Source organism: Danio rerio, chromosome 24 (assembly GCF_049306965.1).
Source record: "Danio rerio strain Tuebingen ecotype United States chromosome 24, GRCz12tu, whole genome shotgun sequence".
Classification (NCBI taxonomy): Eukaryota; Metazoa; Chordata; class Actinopteri; order Cypriniformes; family Danionidae; genus Danio; species Danio rerio.
The window spans coordinates 43,810,001-43,832,500 of record NC_133199.1 but is presented as its reverse complement, the minus strand read 5'-3'; the positions used below and the strand labels follow the sequence as shown (position 1 = coordinate 43,832,500).

Sequence of the window (22,500 nt, the reverse complement as noted above, 5' to 3'; positions counted from 1 at the left end):
AAATCCTTGATTCTGATTGGCTGGAAGGTTTGCAATAAAATCTTTCACACCATGGCCTTTTGGAATTGATTGACGGGATGGTTTGGATCTTTCTTGACTCTCTGTTCTTTGACTAGTAGTGTGTTTATGTGTGTGTGCATATACGTACATATGTATGTGTGTGTGACTCACGGCTGCAGGGTGTTGAAGCGCACACTCTGTCGTCTCGATGGGCTCCAGTGCATGGTAAACCAGCTCCAGCAGGCTCCGGGTCAGAGCAGAAGCGATACCGAGACTGAAGACCCACACCACATGATACTGAACACACACCCCACGGGGTCCAAGATGACCAGCCACCGTCCACTGAAACACACACACACACCCAGTAATGATGCTGTAATGATGTTTCTACAGTACATACTGTATATTCTGTCCACCTACCCCGTAACCCACCACTCACAGCAAACAATCTGCACTTTAATATTTTCAAAATCCTTCATTCTGTCCTCATAATGAAGATAATGTTAGCTATAAATAAGAAAGCGTGTGTCTTACCATCACAATCCACACTGGTACAGTTGACCAGCTTTCCTGATTCACACGTGCTGGAGGAATACAATAGATTATGGATCAATTACAAATCATGTTTATTAGGATTAATACAAAATAACACAAATTATGCACTTTAAAGATTTAAGAGTTAAAACATTTACTTTTTTTAGATGTTTTTTTGCACTTCGTAATGAACCCTTCATAGGGCACTCATTGAAAAGAGTCTACTGGGGCTCACTACAAGAGTTTTACACTTAGGGCTCTATTTTGACGATCCATGCGCAAAGTCTAAAGCGCAGGGCGCAAACACAATTAGGGCGTGTCAGAATCCACTTTTGCTATTTTAAGGACGGAAAAATCCACATTGCGCCGTGGCGCATGGTCTAAAAGTGTTGAGCTTATTCTCTTAATGAGTTGCAGGTGTGTTTTGAGAATAAACCAATCAGAGTCTCATATCCCATTCCCTTTAATAGTTAGTTGCATCGAGCCATAGCACATTTGCTATTTACATGACAGACTTTGTAAGTGGAAAAACTGAACACTTCACTAGAGAGAAAACAGTTAAACAGAGCATCTACAGCGCGAGAATGAGAGATGAGCCTCCTCATTATTTACTTTCACTCTTACTCTCGTGGACAGAGAAACGTGTTGTACGCACAGACATCCATTAGCCTACACATGATTAATTTTGTTTGTTTAGTGCAAATATTTGTTTCAAAACTATTTCTAAATTCAGTTTTAATTTCCAGCAAACGAATAAATGAACAATAAGTTATATCTAGATACACATGCTGTGCCTAATATGGTCTAAAACCTGACAGGTGGGCAAATCTAACCTTGTTTTTAATTAAAAGAAATATATAAATATTTATTCATTCATTTTCTTGTCCGCTTAGTCCCTTTATTAATCCGGGGTCGCCACAGCAGAATGAACCGCCAACTTATCCAGCACGTTTTTGAACACCAGCCGCAACCCATCTCTGGGAAACATCCACACACACACACATTCATACACACACTCATACACTACGGACAATTTAGCCTACCTAATTCACCTGCACCGCATGTCTTTGGACTGTGGGGGAAACCGGAGCACCCGGAAGAAACCCACGCGAACGCAGGGAGAACATGCAAACAGAAACGTCAACTGAGCTGAGGATCGAACCAGCCACCTTCTTGCTGTGAGGCGACAGCACTACCTACTGCGCCACTGCGTCACCCCAAATATAAATATGCATATAATAAATAATACTATGACTAACAATAGCATTACACAAAAGCAGATTTTCATGAATAAATTAAAAAAGCCCCCCGAGATGAAGAAGGCATGAAAGCAGTGGGTTTTATATTTATGTAGGCTAGAAAATAATATATTTTTTGTAATATTTTATTCCTTTAATTATGTTTTTATTTGTAAAGACATTTGCGTATTGCTTTACATCCTGTGTGTATTAAGCAATGTTTAAACAAGGCGCACAACTAAAGTGATCTGCGCTTGACTATTCACCTTATTCTCCGCAGACGAGCGGGCGCTGCCAATTGAATCTTTTTGGCTCGAGACTTCCGGTCTCATTCACTTCCATTCATTTTTTGACGTTAAAAACTGCTCATTACGCTGCTTGATGTTGGATATTGTCTTATTATATTATTCTACTTGGTCTGTAGAGTCATGCAAACATTTGTTTGTAGAGCAAGTAGTTTGACCGTTTTCAGCCGTTTATTATTCCTAGTCATTTCTCCCATAGGCGACTGAATCGGAAGTTCTAAGACAATCGCGAAAACTGGCGCACTTCCGCATTTTAGAATAAGGTCAATAGACCTGCTTTGATGTGGTCTATTGAGTCTATTTAAGTTTGTCAAAATAGCAACATGCCAGCAATGCGCCTTAACACACCTCCTTTTTTTAGACTAGAACGCCTATGGGTGCACATATGAGCGCAAATGCATTTGCTATTTAAACAGCGTGGCGCAAAACATCAAAACGACTCTTGCGCCGAGCTGAAACTAGCAAACAACAATTGCATCGCGCCTTGAGCCGCATTGTGCTGGCTGTATGATAGGGCCCTTAATGTACTCAATGTCTGCCGGATAAAGGGTTAAATGATATTCTAGGATATATTAGCATTGCAAATAATTCACACTTGCATAAATTCACAACTTTAAAATAGCAATTACTAAACTGAACTTTATAATCTGCTGTTTTACCAGTTGTTGCAGTCTTTGTTGACGGTGGCTCTGGGTTTGTGCTGCTCTCCATTTACATGACAGTGACAGAGCGAAACAGGCACACACTCGCCATCCTAATACACACACACATAAATCAAATGAATCTTGTATTCACAAATCATACAAAGAAACACACACATGCATGCACACACACACACACCTGTAGAGCAGATCCTTCAGGACACTGGCATCCCGGGTGGCAGTGCGCATCTTTTTGAGCCTCCGTCCCCAAATCTGAGCACAGCAGCTGCTCTCTGACACACACTGACCACTGCTGACCGCCTGAACACCCACTTCTGTTACCTGACATTACATAGATACACAGAGATGATGACCTGCTTTACACACACACACAAACATAAACATACGCACACACACACACACACTTACACAAACACACATCCATAGACATACTCACACATACTGTCAAAAACATATTCACGTGCACATACACAAAAATACACACACACACACACACACACACACGCATGCACACACACATACATGCATAAAAGCAGACACAAACCAACATCCACAGACAAACAAACAAAAACTCCCCCAAACACACATATGCACTCACAAGCATAGACACAGACACACACTCTTACATGCACTCTCTTTCTCACACACACATGCACAAACAGATACTCACACACACGTTTTCATTTACTCTCATACATCCATACAAATACACACATTCATGCACTCTCTCTCTCTCTCTCTCTCTCACACACACACACACACACACACACACACACACACACACACACACACACACACGCTCAAATGCACAAACAGACACACACACAGATACACAAGCACTTTTATATGCACACACATTTATGCAATCTCACACACACACACACACACACACACACACACACACACACACGCGCACACACACACTGACCGCAGGGTTGCAGGTTGCAGGCACTGAACTGCTGCTGTGTGCCGTGGCTCCTGATTGGTCCTCTCGTTCTGCTCCTGTAGCCTCCGCCGCAGGACACCGAACACTCAGACCAGCGGCTCCACGGCCCCTTCACTCCTGAACATACAACATCACACCGAGTACTTTTACACGGACACCAATACTCAGATTTTAATACGATTAAGACAATGCTCTGATTAAGAGTCTCCCATGTGAACAGAGCTTTGATGACATTAATCCGACTAGTCATAATCAAACTAAACACGAATCAGAATAAGACCCGTTGAGTGTGCCTATTTAGTCACATTATTGAAGTGCAGTGCAGACATATGAACACCACAACTGAACTATCTTATCTAGGACTTCTCGTCGCATTTTGCGACAGGATAATCCCCACACACACACACACACACACACACACACACACACACACACACACACACACACACACACACACACACACACACACACACACACACGGCTGTTTGACTCTATTTTCTGCACCTACCAAGTCAGTAAAGGACCACAGACACACACCTAGTTGAAAGCAGAAGTTTACATTTAACAAAAAGGCACACAACCAAAAAGTCAGATGTTACAGTTTTTCTCGATTGCTTGGATGTAGTTGTCAACTAAAACTTCACATTTTCAAAACAGTTAACACACAGGCCTAAACAGCGGCACTCGTGGTCAAAATGACACATTTTGCTTGCAAAAGGCACATACAGTGTCAAAACATTTAAAATATGCAACAAAAGCTAGTTTTACCTTAGAACACCACAACTTGCAAACAAGTATATGAGCTCTTTCAATTAATCATTACACAATGGTCAACAAAATACAAAATACAGAAGTCAGTGCACCACCATTGCTTGTCATTGTAGCCTATTGCCAATGCCATTTGTTGTCTTTCTATTCTATTCTTTGCAAAGAATTGAATCCAGAATAAGATGTGCTTTGATTGAATATATATTGAATTCATGACAATTTTCAAACTGTGGCTGAAAACTGAAATACTGTAAAAACAGACAAAAGTTATAAAATACTGTAAATATTAGATAAAACACATGTAAACCAATATACAGTCAAATCTATTGGGAGATTAAGACATAGCCATTATTGACCTCCTCCATCCATGCTGGCACCAACACAGACCTTCCACCGTTTTATAAGGTTTGCAGACTGATTGCTTTTTGAAGATTTGTGTAAAGTAGTGTCAAACCAGTGCTTCACTGAATTCATATTGATGTTGGTAGTTTCTAATAGTTAGGAATAGATGGATTCTGTTTGGTTATCATAGCTAAAACAATGGAGTTTGGACAGCTTGAATGACATCTGTGTTAACTGTTTTGAAAAATGGTGGGGAAAATGTGTCAAACCAATGAGAAAGAGTTTACATATTTGCAAGACCGGTCTTCTGCTCTGCTGGGATAGTGATAATGAAAATGAAGAGGAACCTAGTTTCTTTAACCAGGTCAAAGCAAACAAGAATAACTGTAATGCGAGTAAGCTTTCTCTCGTTTTAGGTAAGTCAGTATGACCACATGTGTTTTTGTTCTGCTTAATAGCAGAATAATGAGAGATATTTGTTGATAAATTGTTCTAACCTTTCCTAAAAGTCAAGTTTACACACATACTGCCTCTGGAAAAGCTCAGATGATGGTGTCAAGGTTTCGGAAGTTTCTGATTGGCTAATTGACAACATTTGAGTTAATGTGAGACACAACTGTAGAATAGTATTTGGGGAAAAGCTCAAACACACTGCTTCCTTGTGTGACAACATGGGGAAATCAACAAGCCAGAATCAACAACAAAGCCAGATTACCATTAGCTAAATTATACTAGGAAAAAGGCAGATGTTTGGAGACATGTCCTGTGCTCTGATGGAGCTAAGATTGAACTGTTTGGCCATAATGAGCAGTGTTACATTTGGAGGACAAAGGGGAAAGCGCACAAGCCTAGAAACACCATCCCAACTGTGAAGTATGGGGGCGGCAGCATCATGTTGTGGGGCTGCAGGAGGGACTGGTCCACTTCACAGCATAGATGGCATCATGAAGACAGAACATTATGGAGAAATTCTGAAGCAACATCTCAACACATCAGCCAGCAAATTAAAACTTGGCCACAAATGGGTCTTCCAAACAGACCATGACCCTACGCACACTGCCAAATTAGTTCAAATGTGCTTTAAGGACAACAGAGTGAATGTTTCGGAGTGGCCATCACAAAGCCCTGATCTCAATCCTATAGAAACTTTGTGGGCAGAGCTGAAAAAGCTTGTGCGAGCAAGACAGCCAACAAATCTGACTCAGTTACACCAATTCTGTCAGGAGGAATGGGCCAAAACTCCTGCAAATTATTGTGAGAAGCTTGTGGAAGGAGACCCAAAACATTTGACCAAAGTTATACGGTTTAAAAGCAAAGCTAAAAAAATACCAAGGAAAAGTGTGTAAACATTTGACTGTCTAGAAATTAATAAACAATTTTTAAAAATTCTCTCTTTATTCTGGCATTTAGCAAATGTAAATCATTTAGGTGATCCTAACAGACCTAAAATAGTATGTTTGGTATGATTTACCATCAGACATTGTTTTTAAAAATGGGTATGTGTATGTAGACCTCTGGTTTCAACTGTTTATCCAATAGCACACACACACTGAACTCCTGGATACACATCAAACACTGATGTTTTCTTTTCATTCAATGTGCTAGTGTCTTGCAAAATATCTAGTGAAATATTATGTGCTGTCATCATGGCAAAGATAAAATAAATCAGTTATTAGAAATGAGTTATTAAAACTATTATAATGAGAAATGTGTTGGAAAAAATCTGACTTGAACTGTATAGATGTGTCCTGATGTGAAGTGATTTCTGTACCGAAGCACGGTGTAACGCTGCACGTGTCCAGCCCGATGCGTTCGCCCTCACAGACCCGACCCCCAAATGCTGGCGCTGGATTGGTTCCCGAGCGATAGCGGCGTCTAATGCCCACGTCACACGTCCTACTGCACGCGCTCCAGCTGGTCCATTCACTCCACCCGCAATGCACTGCAGGAGACACAACAACAGGAGTCTAGAAGAGATACAGCTGTGGATACTCACATCACCCAACTGGTAAAGCTTAGAAGGGATACAGCTGCAAACACTCACATCAATATACCATCAATACTGTACAACAATAATTCAGATTTTTACATTACTGTTAGGGTAGGGTAGACATTAATAAAATACAATTTAATGGTTGATTTAAAAAAACAATATAATAATTTGCGTTATGATAACAGCTTTTACATTACTGTGAGGGTTGAGTTAGGGGTAGACATCAATAAAAAAACATTTTAATGGGTAATTTAATAAATAAATAATATAAATTATTCTCATTGTAATTACTGTTTGCATTGCTATGATGGTTTAAGTTGGGGTAGACATTAATAAAATACATTTAATGGGTAATTTAATAAATAATATAAATTATTCTCATTATAATTTCTGTTTTTACATTACTGTGAGGCTTGGGTTTAGGATTGGATGGGGGGATATGTTAATTGTAAAATACAATATAATGTGTAATTTAATAAATATTAGAAATAATTCTTGTTAACCTCCCGCCGCAGCTGTATCCCTTCTTACAAAAAACACAACACCACCACAGACAAAAGCTAAAATGAGGTTAAAAATTAGGCTTGGGAAGTTACAATTACAGTGTTCATTAGGGAGGGACTGTACTATTATGATATTTAATTCCAATAAAATGAGCATGGTTGTTAAGGTATTAATTAATTTTATAGGAAAAACTGTAATTTAGCTTTTAACACTTGAAGTACTGTGCATAGCGAGCAGTTTATTTTTATTCAAATATATATTTTAAGGTTACTAATTTTTTTGTTCACTTTTCTGTTTTCTTCGAAAATAGAAATACATAAAATAAAATAAACATTGAGTATTTGGAAAACATAAATACTTTGAAAATCGGAAATGGACTCACATTTTAAAGAAAAAACATTATAATACAAACAAAATTGATATTTAAATACATTTAAAAAATTATTTTCTTGTATTGTATTATATTGCATTATATTATTATATGATATTATATTATATTATATTATTCTATATTATATTATATTATATTATATTATATTATATTATATTATATTATATTATATTATATTATATTATATTATATTAATTATTATTCTATATTATATTATATTATACTATATTATATTATATTATATTATTATTCTATATTATATTATATTATATTATATTATATTATTACTCTATATTATTATTCTATATTATATTATTCTATATTATATTACATTATAATATATTATATTATATTATATTATATTATATTTTATTATTCTATATTATATTATATTATTCTATATTATTCTATATTATATTATATTATATTATATTATATTTTTCTATATTATATTATATTATATTATATTATTCTATATTATATTATTCTATATTATATTATTCTATATTATATTATATAATTTTATATTATTCTATATTATATTATATTATATTATTCTATATTATATTATATTATATTATATTATGTTAAATTATATTATTCTATATTATATTATATTATATTATATTATATTATATTATATTATATTATATTATATTATATTATATTATATTATATTATATTATATTATATTATCTATTTCTGCACATAAATTTAACTTTAAATAATTTATTAAAACAAATATATATAAAGTAATTTCCTTTTCTTTCAGTAAATTTTTAAGGATTGCATTGCACATTTCTTTAGAAATAAAAAGCTTGAAAATAAAAATGTTTCATTGCTGTTTTTTTACTGCACCATTTACTTAATGACCAGTCATTTATTTGAGCATTTAATTAAAAATCCTTGTTTTAGTCAAAAATCACACAATTAAACAAATAAAAAACTATTTCAAATGAACACAGAATATATGATGTATATCGAAAAGTACTGTATATAATATGTGCTATATGTGTGTTCTCCTCACCAGGGCAGGGCTCTTCTCCACACTGCATCTCTCCATTAACACACGTGCTGAACAAGAAACACAACACACTGTCAGACACAGAAACCATGTAATAATAGTGTAAGTTTTAGACTCATTTACCAGTTATTGCAGCTGTCTCGCGGTACAGAGTCTCCAGGCATCAGTAGCGCCCCCTGGTGGACACAGGGACAAAACTGGAGATGCACACAGCTCTTATTAAACAGATAGAAACCTGGAGAACAGTAGCATCCATCATAACACTCAGACGCACACTGCACATCTGCCATGGCATCCAGACACACTCGCGGACATGCGCCACCCTGAGCCTCACACTGATGCTTCCATAGGAACGTCATACCATCCGGACACACACCTAAAACACAAACGGTTTAATAGTAATGTATTTATATATATATATATATATATATATATATATATATATATATATATATATATATATATGTATATATATATATATATATATATATATCTTTTGTATTTTATGTATGTGTGCGTGTGTTTGTGTATTTATATTATATACATAATAAATATACACAGTACACACATATATTATGTAAAAATAAACTTTTACTTTGGATTAAATTAATAATTATAGATTTGCTAACAGCGGCAGTGACTCGCATGAAAAAATTAATTAAATAAATAAATAAATAAACTGAAAATAAAAATAAAATAAATAAACAAACATTTTTTATTAAATAAAAATATAAACAAATGAAAAAACTTAATTAAATTAAATTAGCAGACAAAAACAATAGTTAAAAATAAATCAAAATAAATAAATAAATAAAATAAATACATTTACAAACAAAACAATTTTTTAAAAATTTAATAAATCAAAATAAATAAATAAATCAATGAATAAATAAATAAATGAATACAAGAGTAGAAAAAACAATCAAAATTTTTATATATAAATAATTTTTTATATTTATTATAAAAGTGTCCATTTTCAGCTGAAGTAATATATTCAATTTTACAAATATATTCATGTTTTAAAATATTCAAGATAACAATAGTATTTCTGGTGTATTGCTTTACCAGTGCAGGGTTGGACGTTGCAGTCTCGTGTCTGCATGTGTGGACCAGGACAGACGAGACCTCCGTACAGTGGCGGTGGGAAACTGCAGAACCGCTCACTCGTCTGAACACCGGAGTCACAGTCAGACGAACAATCAGACCAGCTGGACCAGGACGACCAGCCTCCATTCACTGACCAGACAGAGAGTAAAAAAAAAAACAAAATTAAAACTGCAATGATGAAAAAAATTCATCTGTAGTCTGAGAAATAAAATGGTCAGAAATATCAATGTTTTTTTTAAGAGTAATACATTTTTCTTTTTGAATTTCCTTCAGTTTAAAAATGGATTACAAAAATGTCCCTGTATGATTTTCTGTGCAGTGCTATTTTGGTATTACACATTAATGTAACATTTTTAAATGTTTTATTTTGATTAAGCAGTCAATTGTAGTTTTTATTCTTTGTAAAACAAAAATATTCACATGCATTTACATTTTTTTCTTAGCATTTACTTTTATAAACATTTCTATTTATTTTATTTCAACTTTAGTTTTAGCACAATTTTAATTTTATTTTGAACTTTAAAATAAACAAAAATTTGAAAAGTTACCAAACATAAATACTACTGATTTTTTTTCTTAAATAATCATAATTATATTAATTCTGGTGTGTTATACATTCAATTTATTCATTCATTCATTTTCTTGTCGGCTCAGTCCCTTTATTAATCCGGGGTCGCCACAGCTGAATGAATCGCCAACTTATCCAGCATGTTTTTTTTACGCAGCGGATGCCCTTCCAGCCACAACCCATCACTGGGAAACATCCATGCACACTCATTCACACTCATACACTATGGACAATTTTAGCTTACCCAATTCATCTATACCACGTCTTTGGACTATAGGGGGAAACCGGAGAACTCAGAGGTAACCCAATTGAAAAAATTGCTTAATAATTTGTGTTTAAAACTTTTTGATTCGCCTTTCTGAAATTTGATTTGCATGTTAGTTTAATTTGTTTTCTATTTATTTGTAGCTGTTTTTTTTTATTTATTTTTACATGATTAATTTTATTTAAAATTGATCACAAATATTGTATAATTTCTAAAATCTCATTATCTTAATTTCTATAAATGCTCATCTTAGCACGTTCTTCTTAAGAGCTGCTGAGAAGAAATGTGCATTTGAGGGAAAAATGTTCCACACTAGTGTTATGATCTTCTCATTCCCATACAGACTGAAATCCTGTGAACAAACCAGGACCCCCTATTCTCTTCCCCACCACACTACACGACAACAACATTATTAATTTTGAGAGCGCTTCACACAGGTTAGTAAGCTCGACAAACTACCTATAGAAAACACTTTTACACCTATCTGACACTTTAACCCACATTTGCACCAGTTTTTGCACATTTGCACCATCTTACAATCACTCCATATAAAAAATTATAATGTTTTGTATTTATAAGTGTGCCTCACACAGGCGAGTGGGCTTGACAAACCACCTGTAAAAAACACTCTTTCATCTTTCTGACACTTTAACTCACACTTGCACTAGTTTGCACATTTGCACCAGACACTTTCCTACAATCACTCCATACCTCTAAAAAACTAAATAAAAAGCACTAAATTTATGAAGTGTGCTTCACACTGGCTAACCATTTGTAGAAAACACACTCTTTCATCTCTCAGACACTGTAACAGACACATTTTTGCACCAGTTTTTGTACATTTGCACCAGACACTTGCTTAACATCACTCCATATCTCAAAAAAAAAAAACCCACTGTGCATTTCTGAATGTGCCTCACACAGGTGAGTGGGCTTGACAAACCACCTGTAGAAAACACACTCTTTCATCTCTCTGACACTTTAATCCACTAACTTTTGCACATTTGCACCAGACACTTTCTCATAATCACTTCATATTAAAAAAATGTTGTGTGATTATTTAAGTGAGTGGGCTTGACAAACGCTAAATAAAAAGCACTAAATTTATGAAGTGTGCTTTACACTGGCTAACCATTTGTAGGAAACACACTCTTTCATCTCTCAGACACTGCAACAGACACAATTTTGCACCAGTTTTTGTACATTTGCATCAGACACTTGCTTAAAATTACTCCATATCTCAAAAAAACCCCACTGTGCATTTCTGAATGTGCCTCACACAGGTGAGTGGGCTTGACAAACCACCTGTAGAAAACACACTCTTTTATCTCTCGGACACTGTAACAGACACGTTTTTGCACCAGTTTTTGTACATTTGCACCAGACACTCGCTTAAAATCACTTCATATCTCAAAAAAACCCACTGTGCATTTCTGAATGTGCCTCACACAGGTGAGTGGGCTTGACAAACCACCTGTAGAAAACACACTCTTTCATCTCTCTGACACTGTAACAGACAGGTTTTTGCACCAGTTTTTGTACATTTGCACCAGACACTTGCTTAAAATCACTTCATATCTCAAAAAAACCCACTGTGCATTTCTGAATGTGCCTCACACAGGTGAGTGGGTTTGACAAATCACCTGTAGAAAACACACTCTTTCATCTCTTTAATCCACTTTAATCCACCAATTTTTGCACATTTGCACCAGACACTTCCTCATAATCACTTAATATTAAAAAAATGTTGTGCGATTATTTAAGTGAGTGGGCTTGACAAACCACCTGTAGAAAACACTCTTCTCTCTCTAAAAACCCCCCAAACAAAACCCCTTACTCTTAGACTTAAATCTTTGATTGCAAACAGTTGTTCTGCATAAGCAGCACTTGTTGTGTATTGCCTCTTCTTGTTGAATCGCTGAATGCCTCCTAATTGAAAGTCCCTTTGGACCAAAGCGTCTGCTAAATGTAAATGTAAGAAGAGCATGAGAAGTGTTGGTTGCATTATGGGATGCGGTGTGTGTGTGTGTACCAGGGCAGTGCAGTGTGTTGCAGGGCTCCTGCTCGTCTGCATCTCCTGCACAGGTGTGTGTGTGATTACAGCTCCTGAAGCGTTTCCTCATACCCACAGCATCCACGTGATGAAAACACGTCTTACTGCACTCAGACCAGTGTGTCCAGTCGCTCCACTGCGCTCCATCAGCACCTGCGCACACACACTGAGTTTAAACTTCTTAGAAAACTGCTTAATAGGTCGTCTTTAAGACTAACAATGTGCGCTAGCAAGATAGACATAGTCAATTTAGATTTAATGTTTAAGATGCAGTGGAGTGTTCAAGTGTTGCAGATGTGTGTGTTACCGTCTGTGCAGGGAACAGAGCAGCGTCTGGCTTCAGTGGAGTCTCCTTCACACGGCTCCACATGCAGTGCTCCCACTGCACTCAGAGGAGACCTAACATACACACATGGGTGCGCATATATTATATATATATATATATATATATATATATATATATAATTTTTATATATAATTTTTTAGGGGTTTAAACCTTTAATGGATAAAACAGTGTAGTGAGTTTTGACAGGATTAGAATCATATCCCTAACTGGTGCTGAAGGAAGACGAGACAGAAATTTTACCACTGGCCCACAGTTGGTGCAGAGCAGAGTACCTGTAAAGGTGGGCCAGTTACAGTGGGCCCATCTTACTTTGTATATATTATATTATATATACAGTTTCCACCACAAATCCAAACAGATGCGCTAGAGGTGAATTGAATGAACTAAATTGTTTGTAGTGTATGTTTATGAATGAGTGTTTCCCAGTGTTGCAGCTTGAAAGGCATCCGCTGTGTAAAACATAAGCTGGAATAGTTGCTGGTTCATTCCACTGTGGCGAACACTGAATCATAAAGGGACTAAGTGAAAAGAAAATGAATGAATTAATATTATATTATATTATATTATATTATATTATATTATATTATATTATATTATATTATATTATATTATATTATTTTATATTATATTATTAATTATATTATTATATTATATTATATTATATTACATTATATTAGATTATATTAGATTATATTATTATATTATTAATTATATTATTATATTATATTATATCATATTATACTATATTATATTATATTATATTATATTATATTATATTATATTATATTATATTATATTATATTATATTATATTATATTATATTATTAATTATATTATTATATTATATTATATTATATTATTATATTATTAATTATATTATTATATTATATTATTATATTATATTAATTATATTATATTATATTATATTATATTATATTATTAATTATATTATTATATTATATTATATTATTATATTATTAATTATATTATTATATTATATTATATTATATTATATTATTAATTATATTATTATATTATATTATTATATTATATTAATTATATTATATTATATTATATTATATTATATTATATTATATTATATTATATTATATTATATTATTATATTATATTATAATATTATATTATATTATATTATATTATATTATATTATATTATATTATATTATATTATATTATATTATATTATATACCTCGAGTCCCACGGAGAAGCTCTAGATTATAAAAGGAGGAGAGACTGCAGTGGAAGAGAAGAGAAAAACAGGCCTGGACAGTTTATGTTTTACTTTTGCTTCCTGTTTGTTTTATTTTTCTATTAATAAATTCATTTAAAGTTTGTCGGTTCTCTGCCTTCTGTACGTACTGTAACTAAAACTGACTTTGAAGAATTTGAATAAATGGTAATGATTGATTAATTTAATTTCTTACAAACTAACGACCAGGTAAAACTTAATGAATGTGAATATTATCATACTGCATGCGGTGCACAAGCATCACATACTATATCTAAATGCATAAATAGTTAATAAATAAATAAATAAATAAATAAATAAATAAATATAAAAAAACAGAATAGTATTATTCAATAAATAACTCAGTGCACCTGTAGCGGTGCTGTACTCCTGTCCCGCAGCTGCTGTCACATGATGTCCACGAAGACCAGGCCGACCAATCACATCGAGCGACACAGCTGGACTCATCACATAGGACACGCCCATCTTTACACACACTGTTTATGATTGGATAAAGCATCATTAAGTGTCTTTACATCATCACACACAGTCAGAGGAACTGTATTATTGCTGAATCATGGACTGACCAGGAGCTGCAGCTGGAGTTACTGACGTCCTGACCCGGCTGAATGAGCGACCCGTTCCAGAAACATTCACATTCACTGACATTCACACACCGGCCAGACTGGAGGAAGAGCCCAGGAGGGCAATGACATCCTAAAATAAAAATAAATTAATAAATAGACAGTGAGACACACGATCAGTGCATATAAATTGTATGCTATTATTTTGATTTATGTTTTTCTACTGCAATGCTAATCATTTATTATAAAATATTAAATGGAAATAAACTATTGCATATTATTTAAATAAAAAGTTGTATTATTTATCATTCTGAAATTATTATATTATTTTTATTGTGAAATTAATTAGAATACATTATTAATTAATTTCTTAAATCATATCATTGTTATTATTATTATTAATATTATTATCATTATTATTATTATTGAATAATGTAATCATTAATTAATATTAAAATAAGATATGTTTTTATTACTTGTGATTAAATAAAAATAAACTGATTAATGTTTATTAATAATGATAATAATCATTATTTTCTGTCTAGTTTACTAGTATTACTATAATATGTGATTTTTTAAAAAATAGTGCATTTATTCCAAATATCTATTATTATTATTATTATTATTATTATTATTATTATTATTATTAATAATAATAATAATAATAATAATAATAATATCACTAGACTATTGTATAGTTACTTAAAATTTTAACACTTAAAATTTTACATGTGATTAAATAAAAAAATAAATATTAAATGGTCAATATTGTTTTAAAATAAATGATATAATTTATTAACTTGTATAATTATAACAACATAACATATACTACTAATAATATAACAATATGTACTAATACTAACATTCAAATAAAGATAATAATTATTTTCATTTGAATAATTTATAGAAATTATTTAAAATATAAAACAATATTAACAAAAAAATAATAAAATAAAATAATAATTTATTTTCAAAACACTGGTAATTTTTTTCTATTTATATCTACAAACATGAAATACAATAATAATGCAATAAATGTATTGTATTTTCGATTAATAACCTGAATGTTGACAATTTAACAGCCTTACAGTATGGTGATGACAATGTACCTGCAGTGCAGTTTAATGTGCAGTTTCTCTCTGAATGAAGGTCAGAGCAGGTCAGGGGACACGGGCTGAATTTTCCTGCCAAACAGTCAGACTCGTCCATCAGGATCATTCCTCCAGTGCAGCCTGCAGAAAATCAGACCTCAATCAGACCCTATATCATTATACACAGTTGAAGTCAGAATGATTCGCCCTCCAGTGAATTTCTTTTTCAAATATTTGCCAAATGATGCTGAACAGATTCAGGAAATTTTCACAGTATGTCTGATAATATTTTTTCTTTTAAAACACAGGTGTCAAACTCAGTTCCAAAAGGGCCGCAGCTCTGCACAGTTTAGTTCCAATCCTAATAAACACACCTGATCAAACTAACTGAGTCCTTCAGGCTTGTTTGAAACCTACAGGTAAGTGTGTTGGAGCAGGGTTGGAACTAAACCGTGCAGGGCTTCGGCCCTCCAGGAATTGAGTTTGACACCCCGGTTTTAGTGTAAGTCTTATTTGTTTTATTTCTGCTAGAATAAAAGCAGATTTAATTCATTTAAAGCCATTTTAGGGTCAAAATTATTAGCCCCCTTAAGAATATTAGTTTTGGATTGTCTCTAGAACAAACCACTGTTATACAATGACTTGCCTAATTACCCTAACTTTACCATAATTACCCTAGTTAAGCCTTTAAATGTGTCTTTAAGCTGAATACAAGTGTCTTGAAGAATATCTAGTCTAATTTCGTTCTGTATTCACGTCAAAGATAAAATAAATCAGTTATTAGAGATGAGTTATTAAACTATTATGATTAGAAATGTTGAAGAAAATCTTCTCTTTATTAAACAGAAAATGGGGAAAAATATATACAGAAGGGCTAATAATTCAAGAGGGTTAATAATTCTAACTTCAGTTGTATTCTGTATATTAAGTGCACTGTATGAATGTAGTCGGTGTGAATGCTGACCGCTCTGTGTGTCTGTGTCGGAGCCGCAGGACTGTGTGTTACAGGTGTGTGTTTGTCTGCTCATCCCTTCACAGTCACGACCGCCATTTTTGGGAGGAGGATTGGAGCAGGTCCTGTTTCTGACCATCAGGCCTCCAGCACACGGGACGTCACAGCCGGACCACTGCGTCCACTCTGACCACTGACCGGACACTGACACACACACACATACACCAGAGGATACAGTAAACCTACAAACTGTGTGTTACACTGATCATACTGCTGGACATCGAACACATCACAGTTTGGGACGTTTTACACTAATAATGTATTCAGGTTCATTTAATGACAGCTGAAATGTGCTTGTACCAGGACAGGCCTGCAGGAAACAGGGTCTGCTGTCGAACTGAGCTCCTCCACAGGATCCTCCGGGTCGAGCGTCTCTCAGGATGTTCTTCTGGCGAAAGATTGAGCCCAAACCACACGAGACACTGCACTGACTCCAGGACGCCCAGGAGGACAGAATACAGTCGTCTGAGGACACACACACACACACACACACACAAACAAACACACACACACCTGAGGTCAGCTCACATATAGAGTACAGTTGAAGTTGAAATGAATCACCAACTATTCCAGCATACTGTATGTTTTACGCAGCGCATGCCCTTCCAGCTGCAACCCAGTAATGGGAAACACCCATACACCCTCACATTCACACACTACGGCCAATTTAGTTTAATCAATTCCCCTATAGTGCATGTGTTTGGACTGTGGGGGAAACCGGAGCACCCGGAGGAAACCCATGCCAACACGGGGAGAACATGCAAACTCTATTTACTCACAGCAGTCGTTCTCGTCTGATCCGTCAGCACAGTCTGAGTGTAGATCACACCTCCTGTCCAAACTCACACACTCTCCACTCCAGCAGCTCCACTGCTTGGAGGAGCAGAGCTTGGGCAGCAGAGGGCGCTGAGAGGGAGAGACCCGTCCTGGAGGAGGAGACGCTGACCCTGATGATAGAAAAATAACATCAAAAATTTGTCAGTTTAATTGATGATTCACTGATGATTCAAGATTTAAAAATATATTGATTATTGAATGGATATAATAATCAAAATAGATGAGCTATTTTATTTTTTTTACCACAGTGAAGTTCATCTGATCCGTCAGGACAGTCTTCATGCCCGTCACACACGAGTTCATCTTCCACACAGCCGAATGTCCGGCAGCTGAACTGACCCTCCACACACTCAACCCTGGGTAACTCATCATATGGTGTAGATGCATCCCAGAATGCTTAAAAAACAATAACATGATTCAGAAAGGAAGAAAATAGGAACTAATTTAGTTTTCTGCTAATGATAGATGAGAACAATTGATGTCTTACTGACTCTTTATAGTTGATTCTGTGAATCTCTGACTAATATGCACCAACAAAACAGAGTGCAAACATGCAAAACACACACACACACACACACCTGTGGCTGTAGGTGTAATAATATGAAGGTCTGGTCCTCCGGTTGGTGTTGCAACACCGGGTCTGCCGTCCTGTGGACTCTTGGTCTGGAGTCCTGGAGCTCCAGAGGTGTAGTTGTGATATCCAGGACGTCCTGCTGGTTCAGTGTAGTTCTGCACTCCTGGAACACCAGGTGGCACTGTGGTCACTAAACTACTGGGTGTGACCAACTCATCTGACCAGAGAGAATGAAAATAATGCATTATTTTACATTAACACTATCATTATAATAATAATAATAATAATAATAATAATAATAATATATATATATATATATATATATATATATATATATATATATATATATATATATATATATATATATATATATATATATTTATATATATATATATATATATATATATATATATATATATATATATATATATATATATATTAGTAGTAGTAGTAATGAGAGTATTTAATTATAAAAATATTATATATAATTTAGTGTATTATATTGTGATTAAAATTATGATTATACAAATATTAAACAAACTAAAGTGTCATTAAAGAAATCATTTTTTTCCCATTTAAAATGCAGTAAAAATTACTACATGCATTACATCTTCAGGTCACATTTTTTTTTACTTTTATTATTTTTAATGCAAAAGTATTTAAAAATGTTTTTTTTATAATAATAATTACATTGAAAATCACTAAAATAAATTTTTGCCTGAAGTTAAAACATGTTCAATACTTTAAATAGGATTAACATTAACTAAAATAAATGTAAAAATAAAAATTATTTTACATAAAATAAGAACATTTTTGTTAAATATTATCTTACATATTTTATTATGAACAATAATATTTTATTATATATTATTTAAGATATTTTATTATGAACATAATAACATTTTAATTATAGCTAATTTCTAAATAAATAGTTATACTTTTGGCTTATTTTAACATGAACAATAAAAAATATAAAATTATTATAAAATCTATATAGACAAATTAAAAATAATAATAAAAAATTACAAAAAACACAAAATCCAAAAACTAAGATGTCAAATTCAAATAAAAAACAAAATAGTTATTCAAATAAAATGGTATTACAGTAATGAGTACATAAAAATAAAATATAGTGAAAATCTGATTGTGTTTCTTAAAGTTCTAAACATAATAATAAATAAACCCAGACAACACATCTACCTCCTCTACATCCCAGGACTTCGACGCGCAGGTAGAAAGTGTGTCGAAACTCTACAGGAATGATGCGGAGAAATCGAGCTCTGACCAGCCGGGGCAGCCAGCGGGTGACAGGAGTCCGACTGACCATCCTCACCTCAAACATCTGAAACCAACACAGCCATTTACTCCATTTACACCCTCACTGTGTTCCTAATTGTGTATTTAACGAACCCAGCTCAGATCTCACCTTTGGAGGAGCGTCTGTGTCTCCGCTCTCAGTAAAGTTGATGAACTGATTTTCCACCAGAGCGAAGGCCAGTCTGTATTTGGTCAAGTAACCCCACATGCGTTCACTGCCCTGCGTCACCACACCGGAAACCCATGTGGGCTCCAGGAAGTCCACCTGGAAATATGGATGAGGATCTGCAGGTAATGGACTCCATCCTGGCTCCATCACCATCCTGAGGGAGAACACAGGACAAAATAAACAATCTGGCATCATCATCAGGGTTCTGCTAACTAACATTTAAATATTCAGTTTGCATGATGGGATGAGGGCGACATGGTGGCTCAGTGGTTAGCACTGTGACCTCACAGCAAGAAGATCACTGGTTTGAGTCCCGGCTTGGGACATGTCTGTGTCTGTGTGGAGTTTGCATGTTCTCCCTGTGTTGGTGTGGGTTTCCTTCGGGTGCTCCCCCACAGTCCAAACACATGCGCTATAGGGGAATTGATCACCTAAATTGGCCTTAGTGTATGAATGTGTGTGTGTGAATCAATCTCTATGGATGTTTCTCAGTTCTGGGTTGTAGCTGGAAAGGCATCCGCTGTATAAAACATATGCTGGAATAGTTGGTGGTTCATTCCGCTGTGGCAACCCCTGATGAATAAAGGGACTAAGCCGAAGGAAAATGAATGAATGAATGATGGGATGAAGGTCAAGTTCCTTCTTCATGTAATGCATTGAATGCTCACACATTGGGCACTACGTTGAGTCGCCCCGCATCAGCAGGGTTATTCTCTCTGTAAGAGGACGAGGTCAGCTGACCGTAATGGACACGCCCATCCTCCAATCCCAGAGCAGAAGCGCACACACCTGACAGATGATGGACAAGTGAGGGTCAATTAATTCTTCAATGTCTACCTGTTCAAAAGGGATGTTTTTGTATTAATAATATTCAATTATTTCCCCAAATTTCCTACCTTTTTGACTTGGTCCTCCTTCCTAGAAAACACAGACACAAATAAATGTAAACTTTACTTGAGCAATTACAGGTGTTAAGCGTGATTGCATGATTGTGTGTGTGTGTGTGTCTATAATATTAATAAACAGAGATGTATAGTAACGAAGCAGAACTACTTCAATGCTGCACTTAAGTACTTAAAGGCTGTATCTGTGGTCTACTGTAGTATTGTTGATTATTCTACTTCCACTTTTACTTCAGTACATTTTTTCGATGAGTTTAATACTTGAGTACTTTATTACTTAAATACTTTTAGATTTTTTTGTGCTGCATCGTTGCTCGTTACCCCTACACCTTACATTTATAGACCTTTTTCTTGGCTGCAGCATTAAGGGCGCCATAGTGGCCGGCGTCTATGGAACCAGATTAGTTCAAAAGAAATACACGCAAAAGACATGATGTACACATGCATAGCCAAATTCACCTGCATAAAACCAAATTCACGTGCGTAAAATATTTATTTATATTCACAAAAAAATTTCACGTGCACAAAATAAAAATACATTTTCATAAAATACGTTTCACAAATGCAAAACACCATTTGCAAATGTATAGGAGTGTACAAAAAGTTTTGAATGTTTAAAACTTGCGAGTTCATCCTGAATGAGAATGTGCAAATCCTCTTTCACGTACGACTCCCGCTGGAAACGTGTGTGTGTGTATTTCTGAGACTTTCCTGCCAGAGTCAGGACTACTCGTACCTTTCAGCCAATCAGACGAGAGCTGTAGTCAATAAAACCAACTCTGCGCTTCTTTTGTGCAGACTGTTCCTCTCCAGCATGGCCAACGGAGAAAGCAGCAGTCGCACTTTTTAAAAATGTATTCATTTATTTGCTCATATCCTCACTCTTTTTATCCATTATTTTGCCGCAGCTCCGCTCTTCTTATTTATTGTCTCGCAGCCCCAGGAGCAACATGTATCCTGCAGGGTAATCATAGGCATTTACAACCGGTAATTTGTGATCCGAAAATGGGTCTCAATAGCGCTTTAAGTGGATTACGGAGTGTTTTTGTGACACACAACTTTGAAAAGTGTGTGTTAAAGCTGGTATAATCTGTCAGATCTGTGGTTAAAGCATCAGAGAAAAACAGTATACTAGTTCATATAAATCGTAAACCATGTTTCTATTCATTCTGCTTAATCACGTGCCCCCCAAAAAATACTTAAAATAAACAAAACAATATGTCTTTTGACTGCTTTCTTTAATAACTACAATACACAATACTTGTACTTTTACTTTCAGTACTTGAGTAGTAAATTTTGAAATAAACTACTTGCAATAATGAAGTACAAAAATGTTGAATACTTTAGTACTTCCACTTCAGGATGGTGCTTAAAGAGCACTTCAACTTCTTTGATAAAGCACTTGTACTTTTACTTAAGTCTGGGTTTCTAGTATTTTATACATCTCTGTTAATAAATATAAATAATAAATATTTAGACAGCACTGGGAAAATTTCCCTGGATTTAAAATGTATAGAAATACGTTAGAGCTGATTATCATAACAGGTTTTAATCTGCTAATGAAATTTCATCCAACAAACACACATATATATGTATACACACACACACACACACACACACACACACACACACACACACACACACACACACACACACACACACACACACACACAGCTGTTTTTAAATTGATAATTGACAGCTTTTTCAACATTAATATTT

General features: G+C 34.5%; 1 protein-coding gene across 1 annotated transcript in view; it reads right to left on the bottom strand.

The window, feature by feature from the left end:
- The window catches only part of sspo (SCO-spondin), a 188,449-nt gene that overhangs the window by 66,614 nt on the left and 99,335 nt on the right, over window positions 1-22,500 (bottom strand). The window contains exons 47-69 of the mRNA XM_073941181.1: window positions 20,776-20,797; window positions 20,548-20,668; window positions 19,820-20,033; window positions 19,594-19,735; window positions 18,398-18,610; window positions 18,063-18,215; window positions 17,762-17,929; window positions 17,283-17,447; window positions 16,935-17,126; window positions 15,989-16,111; window positions 14,883-15,012; window positions 14,667-14,792; window positions 13,008-13,099; window positions 12,680-12,853; window positions 9,773-9,943; window positions 8,831-9,083; window positions 8,711-8,757; window positions 6,567-6,737; window positions 3,668-3,802; window positions 2,918-3,060; window positions 2,737-2,831; window positions 535-584; window positions 172-342 (exon numbers count right to left, since the gene is read on the bottom strand). Coding sequence (XP_073797282.1) covers window positions 172-342; window positions 535-584; window positions 2,737-2,831; window positions 2,918-3,060; window positions 3,668-3,802; window positions 6,567-6,737; window positions 8,711-8,757; window positions 8,831-9,083; window positions 9,773-9,943; window positions 12,680-12,853; window positions 13,008-13,099; window positions 14,667-14,792; window positions 14,883-15,012; window positions 15,989-16,111; window positions 16,935-17,126; window positions 17,283-17,447; window positions 17,762-17,929; window positions 18,063-18,215; window positions 18,398-18,610; window positions 19,594-19,735; window positions 19,820-20,033; window positions 20,548-20,668; window positions 20,776-20,797 — 3,271 coding nt within the window. The remainder of the gene's footprint in view (window positions 1-171; window positions 343-534; window positions 585-2,736; window positions 2,832-2,917; window positions 3,061-3,667; window positions 3,803-6,566; window positions 6,738-8,710; window positions 8,758-8,830; window positions 9,084-9,772; window positions 9,944-12,679; window positions 12,854-13,007; window positions 13,100-14,666; window positions 14,793-14,882; window positions 15,013-15,988; window positions 16,112-16,934; window positions 17,127-17,282; window positions 17,448-17,761; window positions 17,930-18,062; window positions 18,216-18,397; window positions 18,611-19,593; window positions 19,736-19,819; window positions 20,034-20,547; window positions 20,669-20,775; window positions 20,798-22,500) is intronic.